We start from the raw sequence: 21166 nt of genomic DNA, 5'->3' as shown, positions 1-21166 counted from the left end.
AATGCGACTGTGGCACTGCTGCAGCTCTATGGAGGCAGAACTACTGACACGTTTATCACTGTCAATGAGACACTATTGGCCCTATTCAGTCAAATAACTGGTAACTAACTTGGTTATAGGGATAAGTATTTTATGTGTCGGAATATATTCTGGAATTAATATACTCTTTATGTCTAGTCTATGTTTTTCTACCACGGCACGTTTTGATTGGCTCAAACATCATAATGTCTAATGGTTACGAAGTAATATTAAACATATGGCTTCAAACATGCTTTAATTCCCATGAATACCAGAATAAGTCATTACTTATTCTATTTATAGTAGTGGTATAGGCAAAACTGTTGTTTTGGATTGAATAGGATCCTATGGGAGCCAAGGTCTTATGTAGTGGGTTGATATGTGTTTGCCTATGATTGAAGCCATCGAAGCCATTTCAGTATATTCAGAGAAGAAATACCAACGCAGAAACATTTGATGTTTGTGTGTGTTTGGACAACAGAGTTAATATGTGGGCAGCAGTGGAGAGTTCTCTCTCTATAACGGCTGTCGTCGGGAATAGAGGACCAAAACGCAGCAGGAATGTGGATGCTCATCTTGTTATTTATTTTAAAATAAAGAGAACACCAAAATAACAAAACGAAGAACGCACGAACAACAAAACAGTCTTGTCACACTCACACAGGCAAAACAAGAAACAATCTCCCACAACACCAAACCAAACAATTACCCATATATAGGACTCTCAATCAGAGGCAACGAGAAAGCACCTGCCTCCAATTGAGAGTCCAACCCTCCATCAACCTAAACATAGAAATACAACAAACCAGAAAGAACATAGAAATACAAAACATAGAACATAGACCAAAACCCGGAAATAATAAATCAAACACCCTACTACATACACCACCACCCCGAACCACATAAACAAAATACCCTCTGCCACGTCCTGACCAAACTACAATAGCAAATAATCCCTAAACTGGTCAGGACGTGACATTACCCCCCCTAAAGGTGCAAACCCCGGATGCACCTTATACAAAAAAAAACATAATCCCAAAAACAAACAAAAATCCCCCTAAACTAAAGGGAGGGAAGGGAGGGTGGCTGCCGTCAACGACGGCACCTGTGCTACACCCCCCCTCCCCAACCCACCTAAACTGGAGGTGGTTCCGGCTCAGGCCTACTGCCCTCCAGACTGCAGACAGCCTTGCTCAGTTCCGGGCCGTAGGCAGACTCCCATCGTTCCGGATCGTAGGCAGACCCATTCCGTTCCAGATCGTAGGCAGACCCATTCCGTTCCAGATCGTAGGCAGACCCATTCCATTCCATGCTGTAAGCAGACTCATTTTGTACACAGTTAATCACATTTAGTTCCGGATCATCAACAGACTTACTCAGTTCCGGGTTGCTGATAGACTCCCTTGGTTCCGGGTCATAGGCAGACCCCTTCGGTTCCGGATCACAGGCAGACCCCTTCGGTTCCGGGTCGTAGGCAGACCCCCTCGGTTCCGGGTCGCAGGCAGACCCCCTCGGATCCTCTGGACTGCACACTGGTGCCGGATCCTCTGGACTGCACACTATTGCCGAACTCTCGAGGCTGGGCTGACGCACTGGAAGCCTGATGCGTGGTACTGGTACTGGATGTGCCAGTCTGGGGACACGCACCTCAGGGCTAGTGCGGGGAGCGGGAACAGGCCGAGTCGGACTGGGTTGACGCACTGGAAGCCTGATGCGTGGTGCTGGTACTGGAGGTATCAGCCTGGGAACACGCACCTTAGGGCTAGTGCGGGGAGCGGGAACAGGCCGAGTCGGACTGGGTTGACGCACTGGAAGCCTGATGCGTGGTGCTGGTACTAGGGGTATCTGCCTGGGAACACGCACCTCAGGGCTAGTGCGGGGAGCGGGAACAGGACGAGTCGGACTGGGCTGACGCACTGGACCGTAGAGGCGTACTGGCGGTCTCGAGCGCAGAACTGGCATCGCTCTTACTGGCTGGATGCCCACTTCCCCCTGGCAAATGCGGGGCGCTGGTACTGCGCGTACCGGCCTAAAAATACTTTGCCTCGCCACAGTACCCATTACCCCGAAGCACGGAACCTGTCCAGTCACTGGTTGCCCAAAAAAGGTACGGGGATTTGGCCTGGGGCTCACTCCTCGCCCAGCCAAACTACCCGTGTGCCCCCCCCCAAACAAAATCTTGGGGCTGCCTCTCGGGCTCCCTTTAAATCCTCCACAGCCCTGGAAATGCCTATCCTCAACTCTGCCCATGTCTCCTTTTCCCGACAGTCCATATCATATTCCCATCGCTCCCTTCTCCGCTGCTTGGTCCTTTTGTGGTGGGAGATTCTGTAACGGTTGTCGTTGGGAATAGAGGACCAAAACGCATTAGGAATGTGGATGCTCATCTTGTTATTTATTTTAAAATAAAGAGAACACCAAAATAACAAAACGAAGAACGCACGAACAACAAAACAAAGAACGCACAAACAACAAAACAAAGAACGCACGAACAACAAAATAAAGAACGCACGAACAACAAAATGAAGAACGCACAAACAACAAAACGAAGAACGCACAAACAACAAAACGAAGAACGCACGAACAACAAAACGAAGAACGCACGAACAACAAAACGAAGAACGCACGAACAACAAAACGAAGAACGCACGAACAACAAAACAGTCTTGTCATGCTCACACAGGCAAAACAAGAAACAATCTCCCACAACACCAAACCAAACAATTACCCATATATAGGACTCTCAATCAGAGGCAACGAGAAAGCACCTGCCTCCAATTGAGAGTCCAACCCCCATCAACCTAAACATAGAAATACAACAAACCAGAAAGAACATAGAAATAGAAAACATAGAATATAGACCAAAACTAAATAATAAATCAAACACCCTACTACATACACCACCACCCCGAAACATATAAACAAAATTCCCTCTGCCACGTCCTGACCAAACTACAATAGCAAATAATCCCTAAACTGGTCAGGACGTGACACTCTCTCTCTCTCTCTCTCTCTCTCTCTCTCTCTCTCTCTCTCTCTCTCTCTCTCTCTCTCTCTCTCTCTCTCTATATATATATATATATATATATATATATATATCTCTCTCTATATATATATATATATATATATGTCACGTCCTGACCAGCAGAGGGAGTAATTGTATTAGTTTTGGTCAGGACGTGGCAGAGGCTTTGTGTTGTGTGTAGGTTCTAGGTAGGTTTTCTATGTGTAGGTTGGGTGCTGGACTCTCAATTGGAGGCAGGTGTTTCTAGTTGCCTCGGATTGGGAGTCCTGTAAACAGGTGTGTGTTTTTCTTTGTGGTTGTGGGTAGTTGTTTGTGAGCACTGCTTTTGTTTAGCCTGCTACACTGTTCTTGTCGTGAGTATTGTTTATTGTTTTTTTCCTGTGGATGCTTTGCTCGTGTTTTATTAAAAAGATGAGTATCCACATTCCCGCTGCGTATTGATCCTCCCTTCAACACAACGACATTATTTGTGACAGAACTACCCACCATACCAGGACCAAGCAACGGAGGAATTCTGGCGAGGACTGGGGAACACGGCGGGTAAGGGAGCCCGAGAGGCAGCCCCAATAATTTTTTTGGGGGGGGCACAAGGGCTGTTTGGCGGGGCAAGATTGGAGACCCAGGCCAGCTCCCCGTACCCTTTTTGGACAGAAACAGACTGGACAGGTCCCGTGCTTTGGGGTAGGGGCTGTGGTGAGGCCTGGTATTTTCAGGCCGGTATGCTCAGTACCAGCGCCCCGCATGTGCCAGGGGAGAGTGGGCATCGAGCCTGAAGGGATGATGCCAACCCTGCGCTCGAGACCGCCAGTGCGCCTCTACGGTCCAGTGTTTCCCGCTACATGCACTAGCCTTGAGGTGCGTGTCTCCAGGCTGGCACGTCCTGTACCAGCCCCACGCATCAGGCATCTAGTGCGTCAGCCCAGCCTTGCCAGTCTGGGGCCGCCAGAGCTGCCCGCCAGTCAGGAGTCGCCAGAGCTGCCCGCCAGTCAGGAGTCGCCAGAGCTGCCCGCCAGTCAGGAGTCGCCAGAGCTGCCCGCCAGTCAGGAGTCGCCAGAGCTGCCCGGAGCTGCCAGAGTGGCCCGTCTGCCCGGAGCTGCCAGAGTGGCCCGTCTGCCCGGAGCTGCCAGAGTGGCCCGTCTGCCCGGAGCTGCCAGAGTGGCCCGTCTGCCCTCCGGCCCAGCCAGAGTGGCCCGCCTGCCCTCCGGCCCAGCCAGAGTGGCCCGCCTGCCCTCCGGCCCAGCCAGAGTGGCCCGCCTGTCCTCTGGCCCAGCCCGAGTGGCCCGCCTGTCCTCCGGCCCAGCCCGAGTGGCCCGCCTGTCCTCCGGCCCAGCCCGAGTGGCCCGCCTGCCCGGGTCAGCCATCGCCGCCCGCCAGCCGGGCGCAGCCAGGGGCGCCACCTAAGTGGGCGACGCCAAAGGTGGAGCGAGGTCCACGTCCCGCACCTGAGCCGCCTCCTATATAGGTAGGTTGGGGGAGGGGGGGTGTAGCACAGTGCCGTCGTTGACGGCAGCCACCCTCCCTTCCCTCCCTTTAGTTTAGGGGGATATATTTTGTTGTTTGGGGGTTTTTGTCTTTTCTTTTAGGTGCAGTCGGGGTCTGCACCTTTAGGGGGGGTACTGTCATGTCCTGACCAGCAGAGGGAGTAATTGTATTAGTTTTGGTCAGGACGTGGCAGAGGGTTTGTGTTGTGTGTAGGTTCTAGGTAGGTTTTCTATGTGTAGGTTGGGTGCTGGACTCTCAATTGGAGGCAGGTGTTTCTAGTTGCCTCAGATTGGGAGTCCTATAAACAGGTGTGTGTTTTTCTTTGTGGTTGTGGGTAGTTGTTTGTGAGCACTGCTTTTGTTTAGCCTGCTACACTGTTCTTGTTGTGAGTATTGTTTATTGTTTTTTTCCTGTGGATGCTTAGCTCGTGTTTTATTAAAAAGATGAGTATCCACATTCCCGCTGCGTATTGGTCCTCCCTTCAACACAACGACATTATTTGTGATAATATATCTATCTCATCTCTCTCTCTCTCTCTATATATATATATATATATATGAATGAACACTTATTTTAACTTAATATAATACATCAATAAAATCAATTTAGCCTCAAATAAATAATGAAACATGTTCAATTGGGTTTAAATAATGCAAAACAAAGTGTTGGAGAAGAAAGTAAAAGTGAAATATGTGCCATGTAAGAAAGCTAATGTTTAAGTGCTTTGCTCAGAACATGGGAACATATGAAAGCTAGTGGTTCCTTTTAACATGAGTCTTCAATATTCTCAGGTAAGAAGTTTTAGGTTGTAGTTATTATATTATTATAGGAATTATAGGACTATTTCTCTCTATACGATTTGTATTTCATATACCTTTGACTATTGGATGTTCTTATAGGCACTTTAGTATTGCCAGTGTAACAGTATAGCTTCCGTCCCTCTCCTCGCTCCTACCTGGGCTCAAACCAGGAACACATCGACAACAGCCACCCTCGAAGCAGCGTTACCCATGCAGAGGAAGGGAAAAAACTACTCCAAGTCTCAGAGCGAGTGATGTTTGAAACACTATTAGCGTGCACCCGGCTAACTAGCTAGCCATTTCACATCGGTTACACCAGCCTAATCTTGGGAGTTGATAGGCTTGAAGGGGTGGGTATAATTTGTGGAACGTTCCAACAGGAATCTGTTCCAAAAAACGTAAAAAGGTTGCCAACCAACAACGCATACAAAGTAGCAACGCATACAAACCTAGCTAACTAGCTGCCGAATAGGCATCAACTCACCACGTAGCTTATTCTTAATGTTTGTCCATAGGCAAACAGACATGTGAGGACAGACATTTTTCGGAATAAACGTGATGAGTGAAAAACACAATGAAATAGACCACTCCCTACCCGGTATCTTATTCTGCCGCTATACAACTTTGTATGCGTTGTTTTTTGGAAACCTTGTTATTTACGAAGTTTTTGGAATAGATTCCTGTTGGAACGTTCCACAAATTATACCCACCCAGGTTGAAGTCATAAACAGCGCAGTGCTTGAAGCACAGCGAAGGGCTGTTTGAATGAATGCTTACGAGCCTGCTGCTGCCTACCACCACTCAGTCAGACTGCTCTATCAAATCATAGACTTAATTATAATATAATAAACACACAGAAATACGAGCCTTGGGTCATTAATATGGTCGAATCTGGAAACTATCATCTCTAAAACAAAAGTTTTTTTCTTTCAGTGACATACGGAACCGTTCCGTATTTTATCTAACGGGTGACTAAGTCTAAATATTCCTGTTAGGCATTGATGTTTATGGTTAGGTACATTGGTGCAATGACAGTACTTTTTTCGCAAATGCGCTTGTTAAATCAACACCCGTTTGTCGAAGTAGGCTGTGATTCAATGAAAATTAACAGGCACCACATCGATCATATGCAACGCAGGACACGTTAGATAAACTAGTAATATCACCAACCATGTGTAGTTAACTAGTGATTATGTTAAGATTGATAGTTTTTTATAAGTCTAATGCTAGCTAGCAACTTACCTTTGTTTCTTGCTGTCCTTGCGTTACAGGCAGTCAGCCTGTTAATCCTTGTGGAGTGCAATGTAAGGCAGGTGGTTAGAGTGTTGGACTGGTAACCGAAGGTTGCAAAAACGAATCCCCCCTGAACAAGGCAGTTAACCCCCGTTTCTAGGCCGTCATTGTAAATAAGAATGTGTTCTTAATCTGACTTGCCTAGTTAAATAAAGGTGTAAAAAAAAAAAACGGTGGCCAAAAATACCGATTACCGATTGTTATGAAAACTTGAAATCGGCCCTAATTAATCGGCCATTCCGATTAATCGGCCGACCTCTAATCTCTATATATCTCTCTATATATCTCTCTCATCTCTCTCTCTCTATATATATATATAGATATCTCTCTCTCTCTCTCTCTATATATATATATATATGTATATATATATATATATATATATATATATCTTTCTCTCTCTCTATCTCCCCCTGTCATTCTCTCTCTCTCTCTCTATCACCCCCCTGTCGTTCTCTCTCTCTCGCTCTCTCTCTCTCTCTCTCTATCACCCCCTTCATTCTCTCTCTCTCTCTCTCTCTCTCTCTCTCTCTCTCTCTCTCTCTCTCTCTCTCTCTCTCTCTCTCTCTCTCTCTATCACCCCCCCTTTATTAAACATCAATCTCTTATCTCAGCCAGGTCACTCAAGATCTACTGTGAAATTCAAAGTCCGTCCAGATAAGCAGGACCTCGGGAGATGACTTCAAAACTGGCCACTAGGGGCGATTACCATCAAGTAGGCTAGGGTTTTACTAAGTAGGCTAGGGTTTTACTAAGTAGGCTAGGGTTTTACTAAGTAGGCTAGGGTTTTACTAAGTTGTTGTGGACGGAAATGGTGGATGGGCGTAAGTTGCGAGGTTCGGCACTGCAACTCACGTGTTCAATCCGTGCTAGGCACAATTTATTTTGTATGTTTTATTGTTTAAACCTATCCCAAAACCTTAACCCTTACCTTAACCATTCAGAATGAATGCCTAAACTTAACCTTTGAAATTTATCGACATATGTTGGATTCTGCAGACTGTGAGAGTTTGTTTCTTATTCTGCTCAGAGGCACACACACACACACACACACACACACACACACACACACACACACACACACACACACACACACACACACACACACACACACACACACACACACACACACACACACACACACACACACACACACACAGAGCAGGTAGGCAGACTCTAGGGAAGGGGCAGTGTGAGTCTTTCTAACATTGCGTTAATAAGACAGGGTTTTCCCTAGATAGGTAAAGGGGCTTAGGCGGGCTGGGGGATGTTTACTAACAACTCTCTGGAGACACACTAATTAGCTACTAGCCCAGGTGATGGCCTCTCTCTCTCTTGTATTCTGTTATTCTCTCTCTCTCCCTCCCTCCCCCTCTCTCTCTCTTTCTCTCTCTTTCTCTCCCCCTCCCCCTCTCTCTCTCCCTCTCTCTTTCTCCCCTCTCTCTCTATCTCCCGCTCTCTCTCTCTGTCTCTCCCTCTCTATTTCTCTCTGTCTCTCCCTCTCTTTCTATCTCTTTCTTCCTCCCCCTCTCTCTCTGTCTCAGGTGATGGCTTCCCTCTCTCTGCAAATTGGTTTCATCCCTCTATTTTCGTTTATCTCTCTCTCTCTGTCCTATTTGTCTTTCCTCTTGTCTTTATCTCCATGCACTCTATTTGCAGATCTCCTTTCTCTTCATCTGTTCCCTTGTTAGATGACTGCATTCTGTTTCTGTTTCCTTTCCTAGCCCCTCCCCTCTTCTTGTTTCTTCACTTCACCTTTTTATTGGTGCAACACCTCTGTTCTACATTTTCATTTGTCTCTCATCCACAAATTCTCCTTTCCCCGCCAGACGTCACACTCTCCCCTCTTCTTTCTCTAGGGGTTGTGCCTAAGGACCCAGGGGTCTTTCCTACTCTATTAGGGGCCATTACGGCTGCCCTGGTGTCTGCCTGTTCAGAAAGAAGAGATGAATCAGTCATTATGTTGTTAGGTACTGAAAGACCCCAAGGGAGGCCAAGTCACTGCCATGTAACTGTTAATAATGAGATAATATGGACTAAGAATATCTGTCTAGGAATATCATTATGAGGACGCAGAGCTGAATAGACTGTGAGGGTTAGGGTTCCACTTTAGTGAAGTGAATTGAATAGTGAATTGTTTAGTGAGCTGAATAGACTGTGAGGGTTAGGGTTCCGCTTTAGTGAAGTGAATTGAACAGTGAATTGTTTAGTGAGCTGAATAGACTGTGAGGGTTAGGGTTCCGCTTTAGTGAAGTGAATTGAACAGTGAATTGTTTAGTGAGCTGAATAGACTGAGGGTTAGGGTTCCGCTTTAGTGAAGTGAATTGAACAGTGAATTGTTTAGTGAGCTGAATAGACTGTGAGGGTTAGGGTTCCGCTTTAGTGAAGTGAATTGAGCAGTGAATTGTTTAGTGAGCTGAATAGACTGTGAGGGTTAGGGTTCCACTTTAGTGAAGTGAATTGAACAGTGAATTGTTTAGTGAGCTGAATAGACTGTGAGGGTTAGGGTTCCGCTTTAGTGAAGTGAATTGAACAGTGAATTGTTTAGTGAGCTGAATAGACTGTAAGGGTTAGGGTTCCACTTTAGTGAAGTGAATTGAATAGTGAATTGTTTAGTGAGCTGAATAGACTGTAAGGGTTAGGGTTCCACTTTAGTGAAGTGAATTGAACAGTGAATTGCTTAGTGAGCTGAATAGACTGTAAGGGTTAGGGTTCCACTTTAGTGAAATGAATTGAATAGTGAATTGTTTAGTGAGCTGAATAGACTGTAAGGGTTAGGGTTCCACTTTAGTGAAGTGAATTGAACAGTGAATTGTTTAGTGAGCTGAATAGACTGTGAGGGTTAGGGTTCCACTTTAGTGAAGTGAATTGAACAGTGAATTGTTTAGTGAGCTGAATAGACTGTGAGGGTTAGGGTTCCACTTTAGTGAAGTGAATTGAACAGTGAATTGTTTAGTGAGCTGAATAGACTGTGAGGGTTAGGGTTCCACTTTAGTGAAGTGAATTGAACAGTGAATTGTTTAGTGAGCTGAATAAACTGTGAGGGTTAGGGTTCCACTTTAGTGAAGTGAATTGAACAGTGAATTGTTTAGTGAGCTGAATAGACTGTGAGGGTTAGGGTTCCACTTTAGTGAAGTGAATTGAACAGTGAATTGTTTAGTGAGCTGAATAGACTTTGAGAGTTAGGGTTCCACTTTAGTGAAGTGAATTGAACAGTGAATTGTTTAGTGAGCTGAATAGACTTTGAGAGTTAGGGTTCCACTTTAGTGAAGTGAATTGAACAGTGAATTGTTTAGTGAGCTGAATAGTAAGTTGAAGCTTATTGTAAGGTGGAGAAAGGCATCATTGCTTTTGCCTCGTGTTACTTCAGCATCAGGAGATTAGACCACTTATCAGCCAGGCTTCCGCTCTTTCATTTGTCCTTTCTGAGGTGAGGGAGGGATGGAGGAATGGAGGGAGGGGGAGGAGAGGGAGAGAGGGGGGAGGAGAGGGAGGGATGGGGGAGGAGAGGGAGGGAGGGAGGGGGGAGGAGAGGGAGGGACTGTTCTACATTTAGGAATAACTTTAGGATTTACTCTTTCTTTCTTTATCCCCCTTTCTTGTCTAGTTCCTTAGGAAGCTCCAGTGATAATAGCAGTACAACTCTACAACCAACTCTGTACTGGTCTGATCTATGTGTGTGTGTGTCAGGTATGCGTATCCTGGTGAATCTCCTCCTGGACACTCTCCCCATGCTAGGGAACGTCCTGCTACTCTGTTTCTTCGTCTTCTTCATCTTCGGCGTCATCGGAGTGCAGCTGTGGGCGGGACTACTGAGGAACCGCTGCTACCCCAAGGAAAACTTCACCCTGTGAGTAACAGCGTGTGTGTGTGTCTTTCTGTGTGCGTGACCGTGTGTTGACTGTGTGTGTTTATGTGTGTGTGTGTGTGTGTGTGACTTCCTGACCTCCTCTTCCAGCGTATGTGATGATGATTGATGGAATCATATTTTCCTGATGTAATGATAGAAAGATGGAGAGAGCTCTCTCTTTCTCTTTATTTCTTTCTTTTTTCTTTATCTCTCCCTCCCTCTTTCTCTCTGCTCTCTCTCCCTCCCTCTCTCCTCCTCCCTCCCTCTCCCTCTCTCTGTCTCTGTCTCTCTCTTGTCTCCCCTGTCTCTTTTTCTCTCTGCTCTCCCTCCCTCCCTCCCTCCCTCCCTCCCTCCCTCCCTCCCTCCCTCCCTCCCTCCCTCCCTCCCTCCCTCCCTCTGTCTCTCTCTCTTGTCTCTCCTGTCTCTTTTTCTTTCTGGTCTCTCTCCCTCCCTCCCTTTCTGCCCCTCCCTCCCTCTCCCTCTCTCTGTCTCTGTCTCTCTCTCCTGTCTCTCCTGTCTCTCTTTCTCTCTGCTCTCTCTTTGTGGTTGTGTTCTGTTCCTTCATTGGGTTCAGATCAGATATTGTCTGAGAAGGGAGTTTTGGGGTTGGAGGAGAGGAGCCTGATCACTAGCAACAGATGGTGATTTCAGATGCTTGAAGAGGTCCTAAGAACATCTATATATGCCTTCCTCCACAAGGCCAGAAACTCATGATGTTTGGAGTCAGAGCACACTGCTAAGACCACTGCACTACCCCAGTTCACTATGCTCTAACAAGCAGGGAGAATACTTGATGCATTATTCTGTTTTAAGTCTTCCCCAACCCATAGCCCCCAACCTTAAACACTCAGAATGAATAGCTAAACTTAACCCTTTGAGTTGTTTATTTTTTAACCCTGTAACCACGCGGAATGAATGCGTCAAAAATAGTGTGTGTGTGTGTGTTGATGTTTGGATGCATACATGTGTGTCTCCTCTCCTTTCATCCCTGAAGTAATTTCAAAGACATTAGCCTGTAAGTCTCTGGTTGCTATGGCTTTTACTTGTGTTTGTTTTATTCTGCGGTCTGTTGATCGCCCCTGTGCCTGACTGAGGGAGATAGGAAGAGAGCACGACAGACAGACAGACAGACAGACAGACAGACAGACAGACAGACAGACAGACAGACAGACAGACAGACAGACAGACAGACAGACAGACAGACAGACAGACAGACAGACAGATGTTTGTGTTTGTAGCTTGGAGCCAATGTGACGCCAGGGGACCAGCTGTAAAGCGGTAAAGAGGTCCAGCGGAACGTGTTTGTCTGTGTCCGTGTGACCGACCTAAATTAACGGATGAATCAACCAGCTCTTTCATTTGTCTCTTCTCCAAACCCGACACCACACCAGACAGGCACTTTATGTGTGTGTGTGTGTGTGTGTGTGTGTGTGTGTGTGTGTGTGTGTGTGTGTGTGTGTGTGTGTGTGTGTGTGTGTGTGTGTGTGTGTGTGTGTCTGTGTTTGTGTCTGCTTGTGTGTCTGCTTGTGTGTGTGTGTGTCTGTGTGTGTCTGTGTGTCTGTGTGTGTGTCTGTGACCGACCTAAATTAACGGATGAATCAACCAGCTCTTTCATTTGTCTCTTCTCCAAACCCGACACCACACCAGACAGGCACTTTATGTGTGTGTGTGTGTGTGTGTGTGTGTGTGTGTGTGTGTGTGTGTGTGTGTGTGTGTGTGTGTGTGTGTGTGTGTGTGTGTGTGTGTGTGTGTGTGTGTGTGTGTGTGTGTGTGTGTGTGTGTGTGTGTGTGTGTGTGTGTGTCTGTGTGTGTGTGTCTGTGTCTGTGCTGTGTGTGTCTGTGTGTGTGAGTGCGTGTGTCTGTGTGTGTGTGTGTGTGTGTGAGAGACTGGATGTGAGCCTAATCCCCAGGTGGTCTGAGCATCCAATAATAATCCCTCTCTATTACCGTGCCGATATCATCTCTGATATTGTTACGTTGGTGATTGTCTGTCTTGAATCCTCTCTCTCTCTGCCCTCCTCACATCGGCATAGAGGTCTCTCTGGGCTCGACTACCAAGCCTGCCAACCCACTTATACACAATAGACAACAAGCCAGTCATTATTAAAGTCTTCTCATGACTCAGAGAGAATCCCTAATCACAGATCCACAGGTCCACAGCTGTCTGCTATTCCCTACATTATCAGAGAAATCTGTACAAGAGTATTGTTATTGTGTCATCATCATCACCATCAACGCCATTTACCCCTCTTCTTTTCTCCCTCTCTTTTTTCAGTAACTCTATTTTCTTTCTTTCCTACTCTCTCTTTCTCTCTCTCTTTCTCTCTCTCATTCCCCAGTGGAGTTGGGTTAATTGTGCTACTGAAACTCCTATGAGTAAAAGCGGGCAATGTTACCAAACTAAAGATTTTTTCTCTCTCTCTCTCTCCCTTGTCTCTCTCTCTCTCTCTCTCTCTCCGTCTCTGTTTCTCTCTCTCTCTGTCTCTCTCTCTCTCTCTCCGTCTCTGTTTCTCTCTCTCTCTCTCTCTCTCGATCTCTCTCTCTCTCTCTCTCTCTCTCTCTCTCTCTCTCTCTCTCTGTCTCTCTCTCTCCGTCTCTGTTTCTCTCTCTCTCTGTCTCTCTCTCTCTCTCTCTCTCTCTCTCTCTCTCTCTCTCTCTCTCTCCGTCTCTGTTTCTCTCTCTCTCTCTCTCTCTCTCTCTCTCTCTCTCTCTCTCTCTCTCTCTCTCTCTCTCTCTCTGTCTCTCTCTCTCTCTCTCTCTCTCTCTCTCTCTCTCTCTCTCTCTCTGTCTCTCTCTCTCTCTCTGTCTCTCTCTCTCTCTCTCTCTCTGCTCTCTCTCTCTCTCTCTCTCTCTGTCTCTCTCTCTCTCTCTCTCTCTCTCTCTCTCTCTCTCTCTCTGTCTCTGTTTCTCTCTCTCTCTCTCTCTCTCTCTCTCTCTCTCTCTCTCTCTCTCTTCATCTCTGTTTCTCTCTATTTAAATGTCCATGTCTCTTGATACTACTTCCAGCGTTTCCTTAGCCTTTTTTTCACAATGTCTCTATCTCTCTTCATATCCACCTCGTCTTCTACTTCTTCTTTCATCTTTATCTTTTCCTCTCAATTCCAATACCAGACTTTTAAAATGCTCTGCATTGGCACGACGGACTAGTGCTGCCTTGCAGTGCTGCCAAAACCTTCACTCACGCAGACGGAAATGCACAACCACCAACACATACACATGCACACACACACACAACAAAACAAATCAATCCACTGATAACGTCTCGAGCCACTGTGAGTGTGTGTTCTGTGTGTGAGTGTGTGTTCCGTGTGTGTGTGTGCTCTGTGTTTCTATGAGTGAACGTATGTGTGTATGACGAGACAATACCTGAATCTGACGTGTTATCTGTTCATCTTTCCTTGGCTCCCTCTCTTCTCCATCCCTCCATCCGTATCATGGATGAACGTCTATTGTTGATGCATTATTTCCACATAGTTATCGGGTTAATTCTGCAGGGTTGAAACAGAAACAACTCAAAGCTTAACAGTTTATGTGTTATTTCTGAGTGGTTAAGGTCAGGGCGATGGTTTAGGGCTTACAGAAAAATTATGAAAAGCAATGCACTATTCCATCAGGTATGGCCCCCTCCTCTCCCACCCCCCCATCCCTCTCTCCTCCAGCTCTACAGTCATCTCCCTGTCCCTCCCCCTCCTTCTCTCCCACCCCCTATCCCTCTCTCCACCAGCTCTACAGTCATCTCCCTGTCCCTCCCCTCCTCTCCCTTCCCCCTATCCCTCTCTCCACCAGCTCTACAGTCATCTCCCTGTCCCTCCCCTCCTCTCCCTTCCCCCTATCCCTCTCTCCTCCAGCTCTACAGTCATCTCCCTGTCCCTCCCCTCCTAAGCTTGACTTACAGTACCAGTCAAACATTTGGACACACCTACACCTTCAAGGATTTTTCTTTATTTTTGCTATTTTCTACATTGTAGAATAATAGTGAAGACAACAAAACTAGGAAATAGCACATATGAAATCAAGTAGTAACCAAAAAAGTGTTAAACAAATCAAAATGTATTTTATATTTAAGATTCTTCAAAGTAGCCAACCCTTTGCCTTGATGACAGCTTTGCACACTCTTGGCATTCTCTCAACCAGTTTCACCTGGAATGCTTTTCCAACGGTCTTGAAGAAGTTCCCACATATGCTGAGCACTTGTTGGCTGTTTTTCCTTCACTCAGAGGTCCAACTCATCCCAAACCATCTCAATTGGGTTGAAGATGGGTGATTGTGGAGGCCAGGTCATCTGATGCAGTACTACATCACTCTCCTTCTTGGTCAAATAGCCCTTACACAGCCTGGAGGTGTGTTGGGTCATTGTCCTGTTGAAAAACAAATGATAGTCCCACTAAGTGCAAACCAAATAGGATGCCGTGACATGGCAGAATACTGTGGTAGCCATGCTGGTTAAAGTTGCCTTGAATTCTAAATAAATCACAGACAGTGTCTCTCCTCCTCTCCATCCGTCTCTCCTCCTCTCCATCCCTCTCTCCTCCTCAGTTCTAAGGACATCTCCCTGCCTCGCCCATACTACATGGCAGACGAGGATGATGAGCGACCCTTCATCTGCTCTCTTGCCCAGGACAACGGCATCATGGCGTGCACCGACGTCCCGGCCCGCCGAGAACTAGGACGCACCTGCTGCCTGGACAAGGACGATGTGACACACAGACAGGGTTTGGGTCTGAGCCCTGAACCCCTGGTTAACGGGTCAGTGAGCGGGCCTGGACTGTGCATCAACTGGAACCAGTATTACACACGCTGTCACACGGGCCACAGCAACCCACATAAAGGAGCCATCAACTTTGACAATATCGCCTACGCTTGGATCGTCATCTTTCAGGTAGGGCTTTGATTGGTTGGTTTGGACTTTCTTCATTTGTATTGGTTGAGCTTTGTGAGCTGATGTGGCTAGATATGCACCACAACGTGTCTCTCTCTACACCTGCCTAGCTTGCTTTCTCTCGCTCTCTTTTTCTATTGATGTGAAAATCAAATCAAATCAAATTGTATTTGTCACATGCGCCGAATACAACATGTTCAGACCTTACAGTGAAATGCTTACTTAAAATCCCCTAACCAACAATGCAGTTCTAAAATTTTGTAAAGAAAATATTTTATAAAAAGTTACAAAATAAAATAACAATAACAAGGCTATTTACAGGGGGTACCGGTACCGAGTCAGTGTGCAGGGCTACAGGTTAGTCAATGTAGGTCGGGGAAAGGTGACTAAAATGTGTCATATCGTATGTCATTGCACTGTCTAGGGAGCTGTATTGGTTAAAGTAGAGCCCAGATCAAATCCCTGTACTGGAGGGCTGCAGTTTGCAAACATTTGTTCCCACCCAGCACTGATATGCATGATTTCACTTTTATTTAGATCATAGTTAGTCTGATCAGGTGTGTTAGTGCACGTTGGCACTGGGCTGGAACAAACGCCTGCACACCGTGCCAGTCCTCTTAGACTAGAGTTGTCCCAGCCCTGAAGTATAGGTCAGGAGTACGTCGAGATAGAGTAGAGGTTACCATAGTGATTAGGTCACGACAAGATAGAGTAGAGGTTACCATAGTGATTAGGTCACGACAAGATAGAGTAGAGGTTACCATAGTGATTAGGTCATGACAAGATAGAGCAGAGGTTACCATAGTGATTAGGTCACGACAAGATAGAGTAGAGGTTACCATAGTGATTAGATCACGACAAGATAGAGTAGAGGTTACCATAGTGATTAGGTCATGACAAGATATCTACTTGCTGTAATGAAGTGAATAATGTATGCTGGTCTGGAACAACAGCCTGCATGCCTTGTAGTCCTCCAGCAGTAGTGAAGTGAATAATGTATGCTGGTCTGGAACAACAGCCTGCACGCCTTGTAGTCCTCCAGCAGTAGTGAAGTGAATAATGTATGCTGGTCTGGAACAACAGCCTGTACGCCTTGTAGTCCTCCAGCAGTAGTGAGGTGAATAATGTATGCTGGTCTGGAACAACAGCCTGCATGCCTTGTAGTCCTCCAGCAGTAGTGAAGTATCTGACAGTAGTGATTAGGTGATGGTGAGATATACACTCTGTAATTGGCTTGCTATCTGATTATCTGATTACATTACAGAGAGAGAGAGAGCTCTCCTCTGTGTGACTTTTAGTGGGGAAATGAATCAGGAAGCGGATGTTATCAGACGATGTTCTCTAGTCTAGGTCAACAGGAGGGCGACTGATCTCGCTGATCTGTAGAAGGACAAACTGAGCTTCGTCTTGGTGAAATGTCTGAGACTTAGATACGTCTTGGTGAAATGTCTGAGACTTAGAGATGTGTTTTGTGTGTGTGTGTGTGTGTGTGTGTTCCTCTCCAGGTGATCACTCTGGAAGGCTGGGTAGAGATCATGTACTATGTCATGGATGCTCACTCCTTCTACAACTTCATCTACTTTATACTGCTCATCATCGTAAGTACACACAAACACACGCAATGCACACACACACACACACACACACACACACACACACACACACACACACACACACACACACACACACACACACACACACACACACACACACACACACAATGTACACACACACAATGCATACACACACACGCAATGCACACAAACATACACACACATGCACACAATGCACACACACACACAATCACACAATGCACACACACACACACACACACACACACACACACAAATGCATACACACACACACAGGTATGCAGACACGAGTAGGGCTTGCACATTTACCGTATAACTGTGTAACCAACGGCGTCATGAAAATAATATAACTGTAAAAACAAAGATGTTGTTTGTGTCAGTCTCTCACACACACAAACAGCTGACTGAAGACGGGACGCCGGGCATTCATGTGTTAACTCAGTTTCTGTGGTAACATGGACTCTTAGCAACATGATGAAAGTTTGTTGCTACTTGCTGAAACAAGCAAGGTGTTGTAGCAAACAAGTCTTTGGTTGCCTAGGCAACACACCCCTCCCTGCAGCAGCACACCAAGATCACAAGTCAGTCATATTACACACACACAGGCACGCACCCAAACACACACACACAGGCACGCACCCAAACACACACACACACAGGCATGCTCCCAAACACACACACACACACACACACACACACACACACACACACACACACACACACACACACACACACACACACACACACACACACACACACACACACGGGCATGCTCCCAAACTGTCACAGGCGTCGTATTGAATTGACCAAGGCGCAGCGTGGATACTGCTCATTCTTAATTATTTAATGAAATACACTTTACAAAAATAACAAACGACCAACAGTTCCGTCAGGGACAACAACTAAACAGAAAATAACCACCCACAAAACCCCAAAGGAAAAACAGGCTGCCTAAGTATGGCCTCCAATCAGAGACAACGAAAGACACCTGCCTCTGATTGGAAACCATACTCGGCCAAACATGGAAAACGAAACATAGAAATAGAAAACTAGAACAAATTCCCCTAGAAATAAACAAACCCCAAAACACACAAAACAACCCCCCTGCCACGCCCTGACCATTCTACTATGGCAAATGACCCTTTTCACTGGTCAGGACGTGACACAAACACACACACAGGCATGCTCCCAAACACACACACAGGCACACACCCAAACACACACACAGACACACACCCAAACACACACACACGCAGGCAAAGATGCATACACACACACACACGTTTCCGTCTAACTCATTTACAAATCGGCCGCAGGACAATGTCTCTCTCTCTCTCTCTCTCTCTCTCTCTCTCTCTCTCTCTCTCTCTCTCTCTCTCTCTCTCTCAGTTCCATATCAGAGATGATATCAGCACGGTAATAGAGAAGGATTATTATTGGATGCTCAGACCACCTGGGGATTAGGCTCGCATCCAGTCTCTCACACACACACACACACACACACACACACACACACACACACACACACACACACACACACACACACACACACACACTGTCTGTCTGTCTGGTGTGGTGTCACGGTTGGAGAATGAAAGGGGGTGATTCATCTGTAGATTTAGGTCAGTCTCACACACACACACACACACACACACACACACACACACACACACACACACACACACACACACACATACGTTCAACTGGACCTCTATACTGGTTTACCGTTTGTCCCCTGGCCACCCGTTGGCTCCAAGCTACAAACACTCATCACTCATTATGTTTATTTACCAGACAGACAGTTAGTCTGGGATTTATGAACCCAACACCTCTAGACACTCAGTCTCTCTCTCTCTCTCTCTCTCTCTCTCTCTCTCTCTCTCTCTCTCTCTCTCTCTCTCTCTCTCTCTCTCTCTCTCTCTCTGGTGTAGAGGGCTCTGTCCTCTGACCTTTCTTGATTCTGTTCTTGGTCTTTTCTTTCCATTTTATTTTCTATGGTGGAAGGTTAATGCACTATTTGTTTCAGCGGTATCCACAGGTTTTTCAAAGTTAGGGTGGAAGAGGACAGAGTTAGTTTCCTGGGGTTTGGAAGGTGCGGTGTGCGTGATGGCTCCTCAGCCTAGCGCGGAGGAGACGCTGTCGATACGACATGGATTCAGGTGTGTTCCTGAGAATGGAGTTAAGATGGAGGAGATGCTGTCGATACGACATGGATTCAGGTGTGTTCCTGAGAATGGAGTTAAGATGGAGGAGAGGCTGTTGATACGACATGGATTCAGGTGTGTTCCTGAGAATGGAGTTAAGATGGAGGAGATGCTGTTGATACGGCATGGATTCAGGTGTGTTCCTGAGAATGGAGTTAAGGTGGAGGAGGTTCTGCTCGCGGTCGGTGAACAGGTAGGAGCTGAATTTATACATTCTGCTTCCAGAATGAACAAAGCTGTGGTTGTGTTCATGAAAATAGCAAATTTGGTTAGTAGGCTAGTGGTTATACACATTAGCCATTGAGCCTTTTTGGGACTGCTACGCAGGAGACTGCAGGGAGTGTGCTGGACAGGCATGGATGTGCTGGACAGGCATAGCAGTGTCAGCGTGTGCAGATGACGTTTCTGTAATGGTCAGGGATGGTCAGGATATGCAGGCACTAGAGACTAGTCTGAAGGTGTACGAGGGAGCTTCTTCAGCTAAGGTGAACTGGGGCAAGAGCAAAGCTCTGTTATGTGGGGCATGGGGGGATAGGGCCCCTCCTCTGCTTCCAGGGGGTTTGCAGTGGGGTTGTGAAGGGCTTAAAGTGTTGGGGGTGTACCTGGGCTCGGAGAAGTGGGTCAGGAAGAACTCGGAGGGGCTGTCACAGGCAGTGGTGTCAAAACTGGCCAGGTGAGGTGGATCCTGTCCCAAGTGTCATATAGAGGGAGGGTGCTGATAATCAACAACCTGGTGGCATCTTCCCTGTGGCATAAACTGGCTGTCCTCAACCCCCCCGCTGGTCTGCTCGCAGACCTGCAACGCAAGCTGGTGGACTTCTTCTGGTCGGGCCATCACTGGCTGAGGGCGGCAGTGTTGTACATGACCGTCCACGAAGGAGGACAGGGCCTGGTCGAACTGGAGAGCAGGGTGGCTGCTTTCCGGCTAAAGGCGGTGCTGAGACTGCTGTACCATACTGATGTTGGCTGGAGGGAACCAGCATGCGCACTGCTGAGGAGAGCTGGTGGATTAGGGTTGGACCGGCAGCTGTTCCTCATGAAGCTGGAGAGGCTGAGTACAGGAGGTCTCTCTGGCTTTTGCTCTGCAGTGCTGAGGGCCTGGCAGCTGCTAAAAAAAAGAAAGTATTCAGAACCCTTGACTTTTTCCAATTTTTTTTACATTACAGCCTTATACATTACAGCCCTAAAATTGATAAAATTGTTTTTTTTCCTTCTCATCAATCTACACACAATACCCCATCATGACAAAGCAAAAATATTTTGTGCCAGGATGTAAAACGGCTGTTTTGTAGATTTGTGAAGATATCAAAATACTTAAACTTACATGCAAAATACCTGCTGTTAACTTTAAAATGATTGGAATGAATACCCACAGCCTGGGCTGTGGGTATGGGAGGAGCCTATCTTCCACAACCCAGCCATCCCTTTGAGATCGGTTCAGTCGGCCACCCTGCAGAGGCAACTGATGGCAGCGGGTTTACTAAGGCTGGGTGACCTGAGACTGCTGGGAGAGGAGGGGTAGAAAACCCCGGAAGTCCTGGCACAACAAACAGGAATAACGTCTCTTAGGCTGCTGGAGAGATTCCTGGAGGAGGTCCAGGAGGCACTGTCTGAGCCGGTAAGGGGGGTGATTGAGCGGCCAAAGGGGGAGGGGCCACCAAGTAATCCGCCATTGCAGGTGACGGCAGAGACCGGGGACTGGCAAGGGGGTCTGGAAGATTTGTTAGATTTTAACACTCCGAGCCTGGGGGAGTTTGAAGGGGTGGAAGGTAAAGCCCTCTACAACCTCTGTGTTAAGGTGAGGAACATTAGGAGCCTAACAGGAGTGAAGGCGCATCAGTGGCAGGGGGTATGTGGGGCAGGGAGTATGGTGGGTTTTAGATGGAGGGGCCTCTACAAACCCCCAGTACCAAAGAGGTCAGGGGACCTCCAGTGGAGGGTTCTACATGGAGCCCTGGCCACTAACAGCTGGTTGGCACGGTTTGAACCGGGAATCGGGCAGGGGTTGTCACGTCCTGACCAGCAG

General features: G+C 46.9%; 1 protein-coding gene across 1 annotated transcript in view; it reads left to right on the top strand.

Moving 5' to 3' along the window:
• LOC106590384 (voltage-dependent T-type calcium channel subunit alpha-1I) overlaps positions 1-21166 on the top strand; it is a 142568-nt gene that overhangs the window by 41260 nt on the left and 80142 nt on the right. Inside the window, exons 4-6 of the mRNA XM_045713267.1 lie at positions 10306-10465; positions 15002-15344; positions 16850-16942. Of these exons, the coding sequence (XP_045569223.1) occupies positions 10306-10465; positions 15002-15344; positions 16850-16942 (596 nt within the window). The remainder of the gene's footprint in view (positions 1-10305; positions 10466-15001; positions 15345-16849; positions 16943-21166) is intronic.

The sequence above is a fragment of the Salmo salar genome, chromosome ssa02 (assembly GCF_905237065.1).
Source record: "Salmo salar chromosome ssa02, Ssal_v3.1, whole genome shotgun sequence".
Classification (NCBI taxonomy): domain Eukaryota; kingdom Metazoa; phylum Chordata; class Actinopteri; order Salmoniformes; family Salmonidae; genus Salmo; species Salmo salar.
Note: the sequence above shows the minus strand (reverse complement) of the source record. Positions and strands in the feature narration are given on the sequence as shown.